This window comes from Nymphaea colorata, chromosome 1, assembly GCF_008831285.2.
Source record: "Nymphaea colorata isolate Beijing-Zhang1983 chromosome 1, ASM883128v2, whole genome shotgun sequence".
NCBI classification, from domain to species: domain Eukaryota; kingdom Viridiplantae; phylum Streptophyta; class Magnoliopsida; order Nymphaeales; family Nymphaeaceae; genus Nymphaea; species Nymphaea colorata.
In genome coordinates this window covers 39,266,632-39,281,491 of record NC_045138.2, presented here as the reverse complement: position 1 = coordinate 39,281,491, position 14,860 = coordinate 39,266,632, and the positions used below count along the sequence as shown (strand labels likewise).

General features: G+C 39.6%; 1 protein-coding gene across 1 annotated transcript; it reads right to left on the bottom strand.

Annotated features, from left to right (window-relative positions):
* Positions 1 to 10,829: 10,829 nt before the first annotated feature.
* On the bottom strand, positions 10,830 to 14,613 carry LOC116260764 (abscisic acid receptor PYL8). The gene is made up of 3 exons (XM_031639240.2): positions 14,016 to 14,613; positions 12,833 to 13,048; positions 10,830 to 11,730 (listed from the first exon to the last, which is right to left on the bottom strand). The coding sequence occupies exons 1-3, from the start codon at positions 14,205 to 14,207 to the stop codon at positions 11,512 to 11,514; spliced, it is 627 nt and encodes a 208-aa protein (XP_031495100.1). The 5' UTR covers positions 14,208 to 14,613; the 3' UTR covers positions 10,830 to 11,511.
* Between the last annotated feature and the right edge of the window lie 247 nt (positions 14,614 to 14,860).

Below are 14,860 nucleotides of genomic sequence, written 5' to 3'. Positions count from 1 at the left end.
CAGTGGCATCGGAAGAAGACAACAAGCTGGAGATGCGGTGAGCCATAAAACTGTCACCATCCTCACATCCATCTCCTTGTCCTTCTCATAGATTCTGTAAAAGGTAACAATTAAGGCAACATCTTCACTCAAGACGAGAACCATCCAAACGATCATCCAGTGAGTTTCCAGCAGCAGCAATAATGGAATTACTAGAGGCACCACTTAACCATGAAACTCCCCTGCTTCACATTTGTCGTTTTGATTTAAATTAAACGATATCAATGTCCTCCACGTGATTGAGCATATAGATATGTATACGTAGTACCAGATCCATAGTTTCCGGTGTTTCCCCTTTTGATAGACCCACATAAACTACTGTTTCTCTTCTTTAATTGAAAAGGATCTAAACTCTTGACGTGAAGAAATTCCACCCTGCTGTCTCGTTTTATTCTGATGGAATTGCCACCAACAGTAGCTTTCGGCCTGTAAATCTATAAAGAATTTCGATGCAGAAAGCCTCACATGCGTCCGGCTTTTTCCCCTACCACCATTACTTTAATCTTCGTCTTCATGTGATCATGACGAAATTGCCTGTTGGCTCCATAGAAAATGAAAGTCCGAATTCCCATTTGATCGCCAATGTCAGTCTCGGCATCTGCTGTCAAGAATTTGGTCAGAGAATCCAATATTGCTGCAGCAAGTATTTGATTTATTTTTCCTAAATGTTTAATCAGATATGCTAAATACCTTTTTATCTGAAGCCAATATAAACAATTCAACATTGTTTTTAGGTGAGAATGAGGAATATTTTGTCTCACTGCTTAAAAGCTGGAGGAATATTTCATCCTACCGCTCAAAAAATCACCCACAAGAGAGTTGAAGCCGAAGGAATATTTTACCCTACCACTTAAAAGAGAGCGAAAACTGTGCATGTGTTTGCGCTGCGCACATGCAAATGGTGTGAGCTTGTATGTGTGAGTGGGCGAAGACTGGGGAATAAGTTCCTCAACGTGCCTAGCCTATGTGCTTGCTTGGTGCATTTTCATAGAAGGTGTAGGCAGAATTTTTTAGGGTTTTATTTTACTTTATAGGAAAGTTGGAGCGAGAGTATGGTGGGTGCCTGCATTTATAAATAGATTAGGTGACTGGACAAAAAGGGGATCAATCAAACAGCCGAAGTGAAACTGATGAAAATACTCAAGTGGGTCCAGAACCAGGTCTCGCTTTCTTGGCCCATAACCAGTCTGGCCCACTTTGGATCTCCATCCAATCTTGCACGGACCCGTTGTGATTGCGATTTTCTAATCCTTTTTCTTAATTCCCATTTTCTCAAAAACTGGAAAAAAAATAACTGAACTAGTTCGGACAGTATATATATATATATATGAGCCGAAGTAGCCGTTGGGGACCGATAAGAGTGGAAATTTAATTGACTTGTCATGAATGCGCTCAACAATATTTATTTTTCATTTTGACATTTTTGGATGCGTCGAATTTAATTTCGACTGGGCCTCCAATTTAATAAATTGTTTGGATTTCGTGTCGTGGGCGAGGCAAACGGCCACAAAGTGGGACAAAATGATGGCTTGTGGGTTGGGTTACCGTCGACGGGAAGTGGTAGATGTTGCCATCACGATGATTTTGCTATCCCAAAAATGTGACCGTTTATGTTGGTTTTCAATTTACGTAAATATAGAAATTTTTGATTTCTAATTTTGGCTCTTGGTTTTTTGGGTTTTTTCGTTACTTGGCTATGAGTCAAGAGATGGGCCCCCGTATCAAGGGCAGGTGCACAAAAAGTTCAATAGTATCTTTAAAATTTTTATAAGCTATTGAAAATTTTCAAAATCATAAGTGTAAGCATGATAGATTTTTTTTTTTAAAGCAAAAGCATTCATTTGCACGCCCATCACTTTTATAACTTTTTGCAAAAAGAGGTACACTTTTTTGAAAAATATCCAATAAGTGCATGAAGTGAACTCCGGACAAGGGCAGGGGCAGAGGTTAAATATATAAAAAAAATGGAAAATTATATTTGGATTCATATTAAAATTTTAAAATTTTAGTTCAGTCTCTACAACAAAAAATTCTTTACTCTACACCTTAACCTAAGATGCAAAAAGAAAGTATCTCGGTGTTACTTCTATCCCCAAGTTACATTCTTACTGTTTTAGCTAATGTTTTCTGTTTTGAAGGTCAGTTGAATCATTCATTTAACAGCATTTGTAAAGAATGTGATCTTTATTAGAAACATTGCAAATGCGACTCTTTTCTTTAAATTACAGGTAAATGGTAAACCCATAAAAGAAATTTTCCTTTTTAGCAATAGAAAGGAAGTCCGTCCTGCATTTTATTTGTTTCAATCCGGTGTGTTTAGCTAACAAGATATATATTGGAGAATAGAATAAGAAAATTCGACAATATTTAAAATTATTGGTAAACTTCACGGTGGAGGGAAAACTAATATAAACAAAAACATGGTGGGGTACATAGTTGATGTAATGTCACATCTAACAAAGATTATATCATTATTATTGTCATCAATAATTCAGCAGTAAAAACATCGAGATATTATATATGTTCTATTATACTATATATAACTTTTAAGTAATAGGAAAAAAAAAAACTCTAAATTCTTAGCAATTAAAAATTAAACATCTTGTGAGTAGTTGATCTTCGCTTCGTAGTTGAACAATATATCTGCCATTGGTTAAACAACAATATGGCAAAATAAATAAAAAAGCGTGCATTGAAAATTTTATCTGCTTAAAGAAGAAACAAATAAAGAGTTGCTTTTGGTCAAGGAAGGACCTATAAAAATGATTTGAAATAATTTTATAATATAAAAACCTATAGAAATCCACCAAATGATCAAAAGATGGCATTTTTGAATTTGGAATGGAACAAAGCCTGAAAGAATCGCCATTCCTCGTTTGCCGTATAAGTAATTAATTTAAAAACTATCGAACATGCATCAATAGTTAATATGCCAACTTGGTAAACTTGTCTCCTGATTTATATTTGACTATGAATATTCTATATTTAACATGGCAGGCGTATCCCTAACTTCAGCTTATGAATAAAAAAGTTTTTTTTTGCAAAATGGTACTGACCTTGTGAACGTATTGCAAAACATACTGCTCTTTATGAGGTTTTGCAAATTAGCGGTCCCTAATTAATCTTTTTTGCTAAAAAGTGCTCGTAGTAACCATAATTAATGTTCAATCGTGGTTAAACAGCAACCCCCATGATTCAGAAAGGAAATAGTTATTCCCTTGTGGCTCGAAAACCCCTGGCAAAAGAATCTATATGGATGACAATTTCATGTTTAAAAAACTAATGTGAAATTCATATATAAGGAAGTTTTCAAAATGATTGATCTGCCCTTTTTCTGCATTCTGAATTCGGTATACACAAAAAAATAAACATGTCATTTAATAAACTTCTATAATGCCATCTACATGATTAGTTTCGTGTAAAATGACTTGCATTAAGAATAAATTTCAAACGTAAAAATTTGAACATAAACTCACTTTTTTACAAAAATAGGGCTTTACCTTTTTTAAAAAATAAATTCGAGTATTGTGGCATTTCAACATGGTTGATTGAGGGAGGTTAATGAAGATAAAATGACCATGCAATTAAAAACCCTAAAAAGGGAATAACGTAAAAATTCCTACAAGGACAAGCACATCAAAACTTGACGAAATAAAATATTTAATCAACCTCATTTTCATTCATCATCATTATTGAACCTTAGACCGAAAACATGAAAGGACAACGTCTCATTATAAAAAATAAAAACGTTCATTAGAAGAAGAATGGAAGACCAAAAAAAACAAAAATCAACAAGGCGATCATCTGATTGCATGTGAGACCAAAAATAGCTCTTTGTCCTTTGAAGCTTTTGTTTATGCCCACACACATGAAGAAGCTTTATCTAGAAACAATAAGTTCACATTTCTCTAGAACACTCCCCAAGAAAGGGGGCAGCTCTACCTAAATTAAGCACTTTTGGAGTGAACGTTTCTTTTAGACTGATCCTTGTTGGTCCTGATCTCTCCCATCAACAAGCTTAACAACTTTGACTATTCTTTCTTCATTTAAATCACAGAGAAGATAAGAAAAAGTTATATATATATATATATATATATAGATAAGAAAATGTTATATATATATATATATATATTGAAAGAGAGAGGGAGAGCGACAGTTCCATCTCTTTCCCTCCCTGTTTTTTCACTTTCTATGCTAACATTATTAGATAAAGGAACCTGGAAAACCAATGAACATCAATCCAAGCCAAAGAAGTAGCGCTTGAAAGGGATATCGATGTTCCCAAGGAGTTAAATGTGAAACTTTATTAAGTCCTGCCAGCTACTGCTTGAAACAACTCAAAGAATTTTTTGTTCACTGTCATACATTTAATGCATGCATTTCTTCTTTTTCTATACGTCGAAGAAAACCGCAAGGCTCTCCGGAGTTCGAAGTCTTGGCCGAGCATTGCGCCGTCAAGTTCGTGCCGCTCTCCACCTCATATTTACTCTTAATACAATGCATTGGTGCTAGTATATGTAGTAAACCAAGCAGGCTTAACTGTAGGAAGTTATCTAATACATGCATTGGTGCTAGTATATTTAGTGCAGCAGAGTCTGTAATTAAATATCTGCAAGAGTGTCAACTCTTTGAAGAAGCCAAAGCATGTATAAAGTCTCTGAGAGAGAGAGAGAGAGAGAGAGAGAGAGAGAGCACCAGAGCGCTAAATATATTCTTACGACTCTCGAGCGAGCAACTGTCTATCAACCCATGTGCGATTTCTTCGGATACAGCCTTTCATAATGACTCCGCGTTATCGGACTGTCTCCATTCTTCTCCATAAATTGCTGAAACTAGTGGGCCTTTGCCAACTCACGCAGAGCAATGGAAAATAATTGAATACATGAGAAACGATATCGATGAGAAGAAGGTAGGAAGCAATTGGACAAAGGACATGACTGTGAGCACGCGTTAAGAAAGATGAGCCACCATTGATGGTGGGGAGCCGAGCTTTGCCTTTGGCAGTACTGATCTGTGGCACAAAAAGAACCAACAGCATATAATTGAGTTGCCTAACGGACCAAGATCCAGATCTGAGTGGACCCGAAGGATCTTTTCAGGCACATGTCGGCTACCTAACTATGGTTCCCCTTACCTCCAATGTCCTTATGTAAAAGAACGATCAGAAAGGATATATATATATATATATATATATATAGCCAACGGGTCGGGTATAATCCTAATACTGGATTCAAGTTCAAATTCAAATAGGTGGTTTCCATAAGAAAATATATATTCAATTAGGAATAAGATACGCATGCGATATAGCCTTTTTTTCTTACCGAATTCAACAGGTGCCTGATTTGGATCGACTTCTTGTCCAACCCATCATGGCTTGACAGGCCGATGGATCAAGTGGCCGATTCTAAAGTGTGAATGGCTCTGCGAGTGAAGTCCAAGGCTGGGACCAACAGAAGAACGCTGCTGGAAAACGTCTTTAGATTGCATGTTTTAGAAGGCAAGTCAAGACTTGGTCAGGGGCGTCCAAGTCCCAGGCAAACGCAGGGCCCAAACTTTTTTGTTTAGATTCGAAAAGATGACGGCTCTAGATCTCAAGCATCGACTCGATTTTGGTATTGATTTTGATAAACCCTATAAGCTAAGCTGCTAACCCATTATTTCTCAGGCTCACCGATATAAGGAGCCTCTCTTCTCTGCGACAAAGATATGACAGGGTGATCGAACCAAGCTTGGCAAAGGGCAGCCCCAGGGCCAAATTGATAAACTCACTGGTAAGCAGAGACATTAATACTGGGGAAGTCACCTAAACAAGGAACAATGTTATATTATAAACGCTTGAATGGTTTTTGAAATCTTCATTCTAATATTGTTCTCGAGTCTTTCCTCACCTGCGGTGTTAGGTAGTAGAGAGTTCCTGTTTATCTAAAAGTGCAATGTTTGAAGGTGACCAAGATCGGCCACCCGAAGGATTTCACCAGTCGGTCGCCTTTCAATGTACAGCATCCCATGAGGTATCGCTTTCCTCGTGCAATTCAATTGCCATGTAAACTCTTATGCCTGAACATATGAATCAAGGCTTCCATGAAACAGGTTGTATTCCGGCAGGCACTTCTGGTTTCTCGGTGAACACATGTTAAACAATTAACTAGAAGCAACCTATTATTATTACACTTGAGGAAATATGGAAGAATTTTAAACCAGGTTTAAGCCGTTTTTTCATCACAAAGAGGAAAGTTCATGAAAACAGTCATGAGACAGCAGCATTACAGAACCAGCTTTAACCTTGCCAATGAGCAATTGGTGACTAATAATGTCTTATCACGAACTTGGTGACTCATGATCAGTGTTCTGGCTACAATAGAAAGCTGATGCGGGGTTTTTATTTTGAAACGTATTCTTCACTTGGCATGCATCTTACTGTTGAAAGATTAAGAACTTTAAATTGGAACACACAAACACACACACGTAGAAGCACCTCCAAGTGACAGACAGAACAATTCGGTCCCGTCCCATTAATGCATTTATTATGTCCTGGTGTCCCTTCATTTACTTAATTTAAATACTGGTCTAAAATAACATGCCTCATGTCCTTCCACGTGGTATAGTTTTCAAAGTTTCAGAGACCTTCTAGAGATCATAGATTTGAACCAACTAGGTCCAGAATATTCAATCGGCAACACAAAGTTGGATACGTGAAATCAAGCAAGCTCAGTTGGTTGCATTGCAATTATTGATGGCTTGATCGGTTCAAACCAGCAATGGAAACACTTCAGAAGAGTGCTTTCGGTCTCTGAATGGATCTGCGCTGAGATCAATCCTGTTTGCCGTTGATACACAGACAGCACATATCTGCCAATGCTGCTTGAGATCATGTGTACCAATTCAACCAGGCAAAGTATCTATTAATCCTGATGTAACATAAACTTGGATCGAGGAAGCTTGGACCCAATGTGTGATTAATATGGTGCCAATTTAAAGAAAACAATTAGTTTAAACGCATTTAGTTTTCTTGTTAATACGAGAGGTATCAACTAGGATGCAGGGCTGGAGACTTGGGGTTCGAGTCAAAATGCTACCACCCGTTTCAACCCGTTGACTCGGTTGACTCAGACCAGTTGGACCCAAAACTCGGTTTCACTTGGCAATCTGGTGATAAAAGTCATATTAGACAATCAAGGAGGGGTTCACTAATTGCTACTTAATTACTTAATCTTTTACTTGACTTTCTAACCTATATTGGGACATAAAATTTTAAAATTATAGCTCATTTATTAAATTTGCATAATGCAAATAAAAAGTTAAAGCAGATTATGCTTAACTCATCTATGGTTATTTACTTGTCACAATTTGAGATCATTTTGCCTCTTCACCTTTTGGAACTTTAGTTTTAGATAATATACGCACACATGTTTAGTTTGTCAACTATTGGATAGTTGTCCATATTGAATATATTGATTTTCAAGTTTGTTTCTTGTCAAATTGTTCATTGATATATTGATACTTGTTACTCAGTTATGTTGAAAGATGCAACTACCAAGAACAACTATTTAATTGTTCAGTTTCTTGTTATCAATATGACTTAATTATTACTTACTTGATATTAATATGTTTAAATGACAATTTTTATATTATTTTAGTTTCAAAGCCAAAAGTTAACAATACCAAGCCTGTGTTACCAAGTTGAGCTACCGAGTCACGAGTCAAGGATGGACGAGTCGAGTGCTGAGTCATTGGGTTTTAAAACATGGAACAGATCATCTGCATGGAGGGTTCTGTCGTTTTCTATTATACTACATTTGGTTGCAACCAGTATCCCAAGTCCTAGGTGATCTGAGATCTTGGGATCTTTGATCACCAAGATTTTTTATCCTTGACCTATAGTAAGGATTTAGATTGTTTTTTCTAAGGATTGCATGAATTACAAAAACGAAGTTATGATCATTGTATCTTTAATGATCAGCAAACTCTCCCTCCTTTGACAGGAGATGTATGAATTGAGTAATGCTGATCTGAAATTCATAATTCTGGAGTCAATCGGCAGTTTGTTAAAACTATAGTTTTCTGGTAAACTATTAGATTAGTTAGACCCAAGTTGAACAAACCCTAGTATGTCCAACAGCTCCATGTGTGGCCAACTTGCAAGGTTACCTAAACAGCTTTCCCGTGGCCTTCTTTTCTTGAGGTGCAAATTAAGGTCCGTGCCCACTTGAAACCACTAGATGATATGGTCCATGGAGTTTTCTCATCATTAAAGAAGGAAAGAAAGAAAGCAAGAGCTTATCATGAGGATGGTGATGTTTGTAGGAGTTTTTGAAGGTTGCGGCAGGAAGAAGTTGATTGGTGGACATATATACCATATGGCCAAAAGGTTGTGTTGTTTGAAGTAATAATAATAGTGAAAGTGGAGTTCTAGTGGCCAATGACAAAGGGCTTAACATACGTAGTCAGGCGTCTGTATCAACTCAAGGACGCAGTGATGGAACCAAACTTTGATTGAAGGACTCTAATTCAATAAAATCTTAAACCCTTTCAAAAATGAATGAAGGGTACCAATATATCATGCCAAATGGTTGGCAATGTTAATATGTAAATAAATAAAATTTTATTCATCCACACATGCCCACATGTAGCTCAGGCAGCTACTTATAAGGACATCACAAGCTTAAAGCTCTAAGGCATGCATTGTACTTTCATGAGAGCGGAGGCTAATCGAGGTGTGGCCGGTGAATATGGGAAGGGCTTTCCTTTGGCCAGTTGAAGAAAGCCAAGTCATAGGTACCCAGCCAAATCGGCGTAAACTGTTGAATCTTTGAACATGGGGCGGCCTAAAGAAAGGAAGGAGAAGCAGATTCAGAAAAAAGAAAGAAAACGATGTGGTGATTTGGATCTTCGCAAATCCACGCATCAACTAAAGGTGGAAGGGACGTCGTCGGCAAAGATGGTGGGGTCTGAGAGCTAAAAGAAGACTCAGTTTTTGTCCGAGCAGCATGATGGGTTGCTGTACAAGATGGTAGTAGAAATGCAGCCACAATTCCACAGCTTCAATTCGAATTTTCATGGTGGGCCTCTGCAAAGGGAAATGTCGATGGGTCATGAGGAAAGCGAAAGGGTGCTAGTGGGCCGGTGGTCACAGTTCTGGTTGCCTCTCTTTCGGACCCTTGTGGCCTAGCTGCACATGGTGAAGGCCGTACCTGGTGTTGGTCAGATCGAGCTAGGCATTAACTGGCCGGACCGGCATAGGCGCGCATAGATTCGGGTCTGGGTTCGACCAGACGCCTGCTCGATCTAGACCTACTAGAGGAAGAACGGTGGGTCAACGTTAGGGGTCGATGCCGTGGACTTGTAGTGGATCCAAGTAGATCAAATGACATAGCTGGAGTATTAAGTGGTGTAGTTGTAAACCAGGGTTCAAATCCAACATGGGCCTAGTAACCAATATCTGAATAGTTCATTTGGTAAGTCCAGAAGGCCGGTCAAGATTGCACTGATGGAGTAGGAGACCATTAGTTGCAGCTGCGGCCAAAGCCAACCAACTGTGGGTTCCTTAGGTTGGCCATGGCGAGTAATGAATCTACTCAAGAGGCTTGAGTCTGAGAAGATTTGTCTTGGATCATTCACAAAACAAGTCGAAGCTCCATCCCACTCCAAGCTAATGAAACCAAGTACAGATCAGCCTCTCTAGAACCTCCATAATGCTTTCATTCAAAAAGAACAAGGACGTGAGGTCTCAACCTCAGCAATCTCTCTCCCTCTCATCCACATATATTTTCTTCAGCTTTTGGGGTTTGGGATGGCAACTTTTTGATGTATTCAGGGTTTTGCCATGGATCCCAGCAGGTGGGTGCTTTTCCTGTGGAGCTAATTAAACCTGCACAGCTTCTTCACTCCAGTACAAGGCCAGCGTTTTCTGTGGATCTTTCTGGCGCATTTATCATCTGTGGCGTAAGAACCATATTCCCCAACTAGAGTGGAGATGATAAAGCCAAATCTCTCTCTCTCTCTCTCAATTGGTTTCTTCCCCTCCCCAGTAAACACACACTGGATCTACTCATTTGACTGCACAAGACAAGGAAAAACTGATCTCCTTTTCCATGGCCATCGTCATAACTTAAAATTTCACTGAGGACCAATAGCCGGCCTTCTTAAGCGACCATTGCCTACCCAAACAGGACGATGTAGCGTCCATCATCCGACAAGATATTCGACGCGAATAGTGGAAGGAGAAAGAGAACCTGTTTTGGTTCAGAATACACGATATCAGTCGCTTGACTTCGCCGCTCGTTCATTTCCTGCGACATCTAAATCCATCTGATCCCGCATATGCCCCGCAGATTTCAACCAAGAAAGCAAAGCCATGACCGATTATGCGGAGGCGCAACCATCCATAGGTCATCAAAAGCTTGACAGCAGTTGAGCGATGGACGTAATCGCAGACACAAATTTGGATCCCTCGATGTGCTTTTGGTAATAAATAAAAGCTGCAGCTTACGTTGCCATCAAAGAAACTATAAGAAAAATGACAATACGCTGGTGGTTATCTGATCATCCTCTTGACTTTTACCAGTTCATTAAGTTCATCAAGGAGTCAGGTGACCAACACCCAGATAGTGCAGAAAGGAAAGGTAGATCAATTAAATCACTAAAGAAATAGCGAAGGAGGGTAGGAGGAGGTGGGCACAGGTGCACTTAATGGTTAATCCATGTTTCTTACGTCTCGTAGTTGTCACCAGGCGTTAATCAACCCGGTCCGGTCGTCTTCCATGTCCAACAAAAGAGAAACATACGTACACTTCTCCAAGGAGATTGATGGTCAGAATCCTATTACGTTTCAAAATGAACACCATGAATTCCAGGACGATACACGGGAACAGTAAATGAGATCATTGAACAACAGAAACGGAAAAGAAGGTCAACACTTGCACAATACAGAGTAGACAACCGGTTCTTCCTGTCCGAACAAATCCCTGACCTTAATGAAGAAGCGATCAGACGGTGACTTTTTCATTCATGGAGATCCTTCTTATTCTGCTTTCCTTTCTCACCCCTTTTCCATGGAGAAACAGCGTCGGGAATTCCAGCGGCTTTCTTTTTCCTTTCTTTTTATCAGCAGTAAGGAAGGAAACCACCGGTGAGAAGAGATGGTTCCATGGCCGTCAAAAATTACGCCACCAACAATCCTCATGGGAATGCTGAGTGTTTTTCTTTTGCATACTGAAGCAAAGCACCTAGAGAGGGCAGTTGGGGATGCGTTCACAGCCTCAGCCGGCCCTTCACCATCTCCCCCTCCTGGGGATTTCCCAGCTCTTAACAGACAAAAGACACGAGTCTTAAATTGAAAAACCGAAAACAAAGAACCACACAAGAGAAACGGGGAAAGCTCAGGTCTCAGAGTCTCCACCCATGTGTTCCTCCAGTATCATCGCAGATTCCCTCTTCTTTCCCCTCCTCCATTTCCACCCACCCTCCGGCAACTCAGGCAGGATCAATGGGTTCGGTTCTATCTTGAATTGCTAGTCTCTCTGAGACTTCTGACAGTGACTTGAGGTTACATTTGATCAGCGCCTCCACAAAGTAGCATGTTTCATCCTTGGTGTTACCTTCTGGAATATCCACCACAAATGACTCGATCACCAGTGTACCAGGCCTCCCGTCAATGACCTCTGGATGCAGAGTGATCACGGAGTAGTAGTTCTGCAACCACAAATGGACCAGGTAAGCACTCCTGAGGGCTTCACGTGAGTAACATACCAGATCGAGCGCAACGCTCCTGCAACTACATACAGCAAAGCGCCAACAGAACATAAAATTCCTCCGCCACTTTGCTTCTCCCCAATACGGCAACCTATAGCCAATGAAGTATTTGAAGTATGCAAGCATGTAGAGATAAGTCAAGCCAAAGTTAGACGGCCATAAAACGGAAAATCACTATCTTGACGACAACCTTTCCCATTTAACCGTTGAAATGCAGGATAGAGGTCACCATGAGGCTCTCTCCTCAGGGTGACCGGAAAATACCCTTTTATCCTAATCCAGGTTCCTTTGGTCATTGAAACGATAACATTTATAGCTTGTACACTGGCAAATTTGCACTTCTATTTTAAATCTTCCACTAATTTAAAAGTAAATAGAAGTAAATAAAAGAGTTCTACATCAAAAGTCAAAATGTGATCAACAATGTCAAAGCCAAGTTATGCATGATACAAATTCATTGAATGCGTCCAGAACAAAACTTGGTAAACAAAACAATCAGAACTTCTTTCGTTCAGTATATGAAAAAGAAAAGAGCCCCAACTTCCATCACAACAAAAGAAAAAGTCAAGCCTCCTGATTTCAGCATGTTCATAGACGTTTATCATCATCGTGCTAAAGAATACTTAACATTACGTAGCGCATTTATCACACTGCATAGTGTATTTTATACCCATGTGAACCACACCGTTCATGGTTTTAGGTGTATGTACAAGTTGAATAGCATTGCCCAACATGGACCAAGAACAGTAGCTATCTAATAACAAGGAAATGGGATATTTCTGAACCTGCACATCTGTTTCAACAAAGATAACAGTCTCTCTGTTTTACTGCCGCATAAGTTTGAAACTGTTGTGTACACAAAAAGCATGAAACAGTTTTCCCACTAAATTTCGTAACATATACTAATTAGAATTGTAAAATCGCTCCAATGTATAATGAATGGCAAACGTCAAGACAGCACTCAACAACTTCAGTTGGAGGAGATGAGAAAAAAACAAGGATGAACATAAAGAACAACAGACAAATAATCAGGCTCTCTTACCTTGAGCCTGTGGTCACCTCCAACGATCCTCATGCTGAGTATGTGTTCATTATCGTCAAGAAATTCTAATCTCTCTGTGCTTGTGGTAGCCGGAAGCCCAGATTTAACATTAACTTCCCTCACGCTGCCGATAGTGAGATCACCTCGGACCACACACCTGCTGATGAACGGCTTGTATTTCTGTGGTTGATCGAACCTCCGGACCAGCGACCAAACCTTTCGACCCAGTTGAAAAACAGTAGCAAGATTAGTAAAAATATAACATGATCATGTAAAACTATTAAGAACAGAGCATTTACTATTCATTCAGTCATTTTCCTCATTTGTACAAAAAGAATGAAAAAAAACCCAAAGACTTCTTCAATTGAGCACAAGGTTGATCATGGGATCCCTCACAAGTATTGAAAAGAGAATTAAGAGACATGCCACGAATGAGACAAAAACTCATGAAATTATAAGAAAAAAAATACATCGAAGAAAAAGTACCAAAGGATCTTAAACCATTTCATCCCCTCCGAATTGAACCACAAAAAAAGTTCATCATCAAAGCAACACGGATCAAAGAGAAATTCGCACTTTACGGCAAAGCACATATACAAGTGGATCATGAATGACACAGAAGAAGTACTCCCTGCGAACATATCTAATCGATCAACAGCATGATCTACTCTACTATTGAGCCGCCAAATCCATTCAAGTTTCACTACAAAAAGATCCACCCATTTTTATTAAGTTAAAAAGAGAAGAAAAAGACAAAAATGATCCTTAGCTTGCAGCAGAAAAGCTTAAAACCTTAGCAAAACAAAAAGATGATGAAGGAACAGAAAAAGACCACGCATAAAGTTTCAGTTCGACAACCTAAAACAAGATCTGTAGTCTCCCTCTTCACAGAATAGGCATCTGCTATCTTCAACGGGAAAAAATACACACCAAGAGTTGCAATCTACCTGAAAACGATCTGAGAAGGAGAAAATGATTTTTTTTTTTTTTAAAAAAAAAAAAAACGAAGAGATCCTCATCTCTTCTTAGGGGTCCAACAATCCCGGAACAGAGTACAAACAAAACTTCGAAAAACTTAGTCAATAAGAATACAAAGAGCAGGATTCAATAACCAACCAAAGAAGAAAAGCAGGCCAAAAAAACGTGGAGACGAAAACCCAAGAAAACAAAAATTCCAGATTACCAGAGGAACTGGAGCTTTGATGTGCTTTACAACAACAGAGGTACACTGGTTCTCAGCCGTCTCGTGCTTGTGGTGCCTCCTTTTATACTCTGCCTCCATCTTGTTACTGCACCCATAAGCACAACCACCACCTCCACTCATGACTCTCTCCTCCTCTCCCTCCCCCACCTCTTCTCCTTCCTTAACCAACATATAAGCCTTCCCCCCACTTCAACTAAAAGGGGACTACAGAAAAACCGATGTTAACCAGGAAACCGCCTCCCCGCCCACAGGTATCCCTCTCTGTTCCTCCCTCTCCACTCCTCCCTTTCTCAACCTCTGTCCCCTTCTCTCCCTTGAAAGAATTAATCCTCCCCAAACTCTATGTCAGGCCTTCATCCACTTCTCATCGTCATCATCATCCTTCGCAATCTCCAAAACCACCCTCCTTCCCGGCTGGAAAACCACGCCAACGACTCCTGGAACCGCCGGTTTTTGCCGAGTTGAGATTTTATAGCGTCCTTGTGCCTCCACCCCTCCTTCCCTCCAAGAAAAAATTGTAGCAAAAAGTGAAAAAGTGAATAAAATACGAAATTCCTTTGCGCTTCGCTTTTATCCTCTCCCCTTCCCGGTTTGCAATAAACGGATCATCAAATATTTGTACTACCAATATTTTTTCCTTATTTCACATTTTTTATTTAGCAGCGAGATGGTCCACTCCCTGCTCCGTTGCCTTCACTTGGGTCCCACCCCACGCCACGACAAAAATGTCCTATATTAACAGGTCGGGTTCAGGTCCGATCCCCTTGTGTCTAATCTAAGTTGGTCGGATTTTGGATCCCCTTGGATCTTAAACATCCGAATCC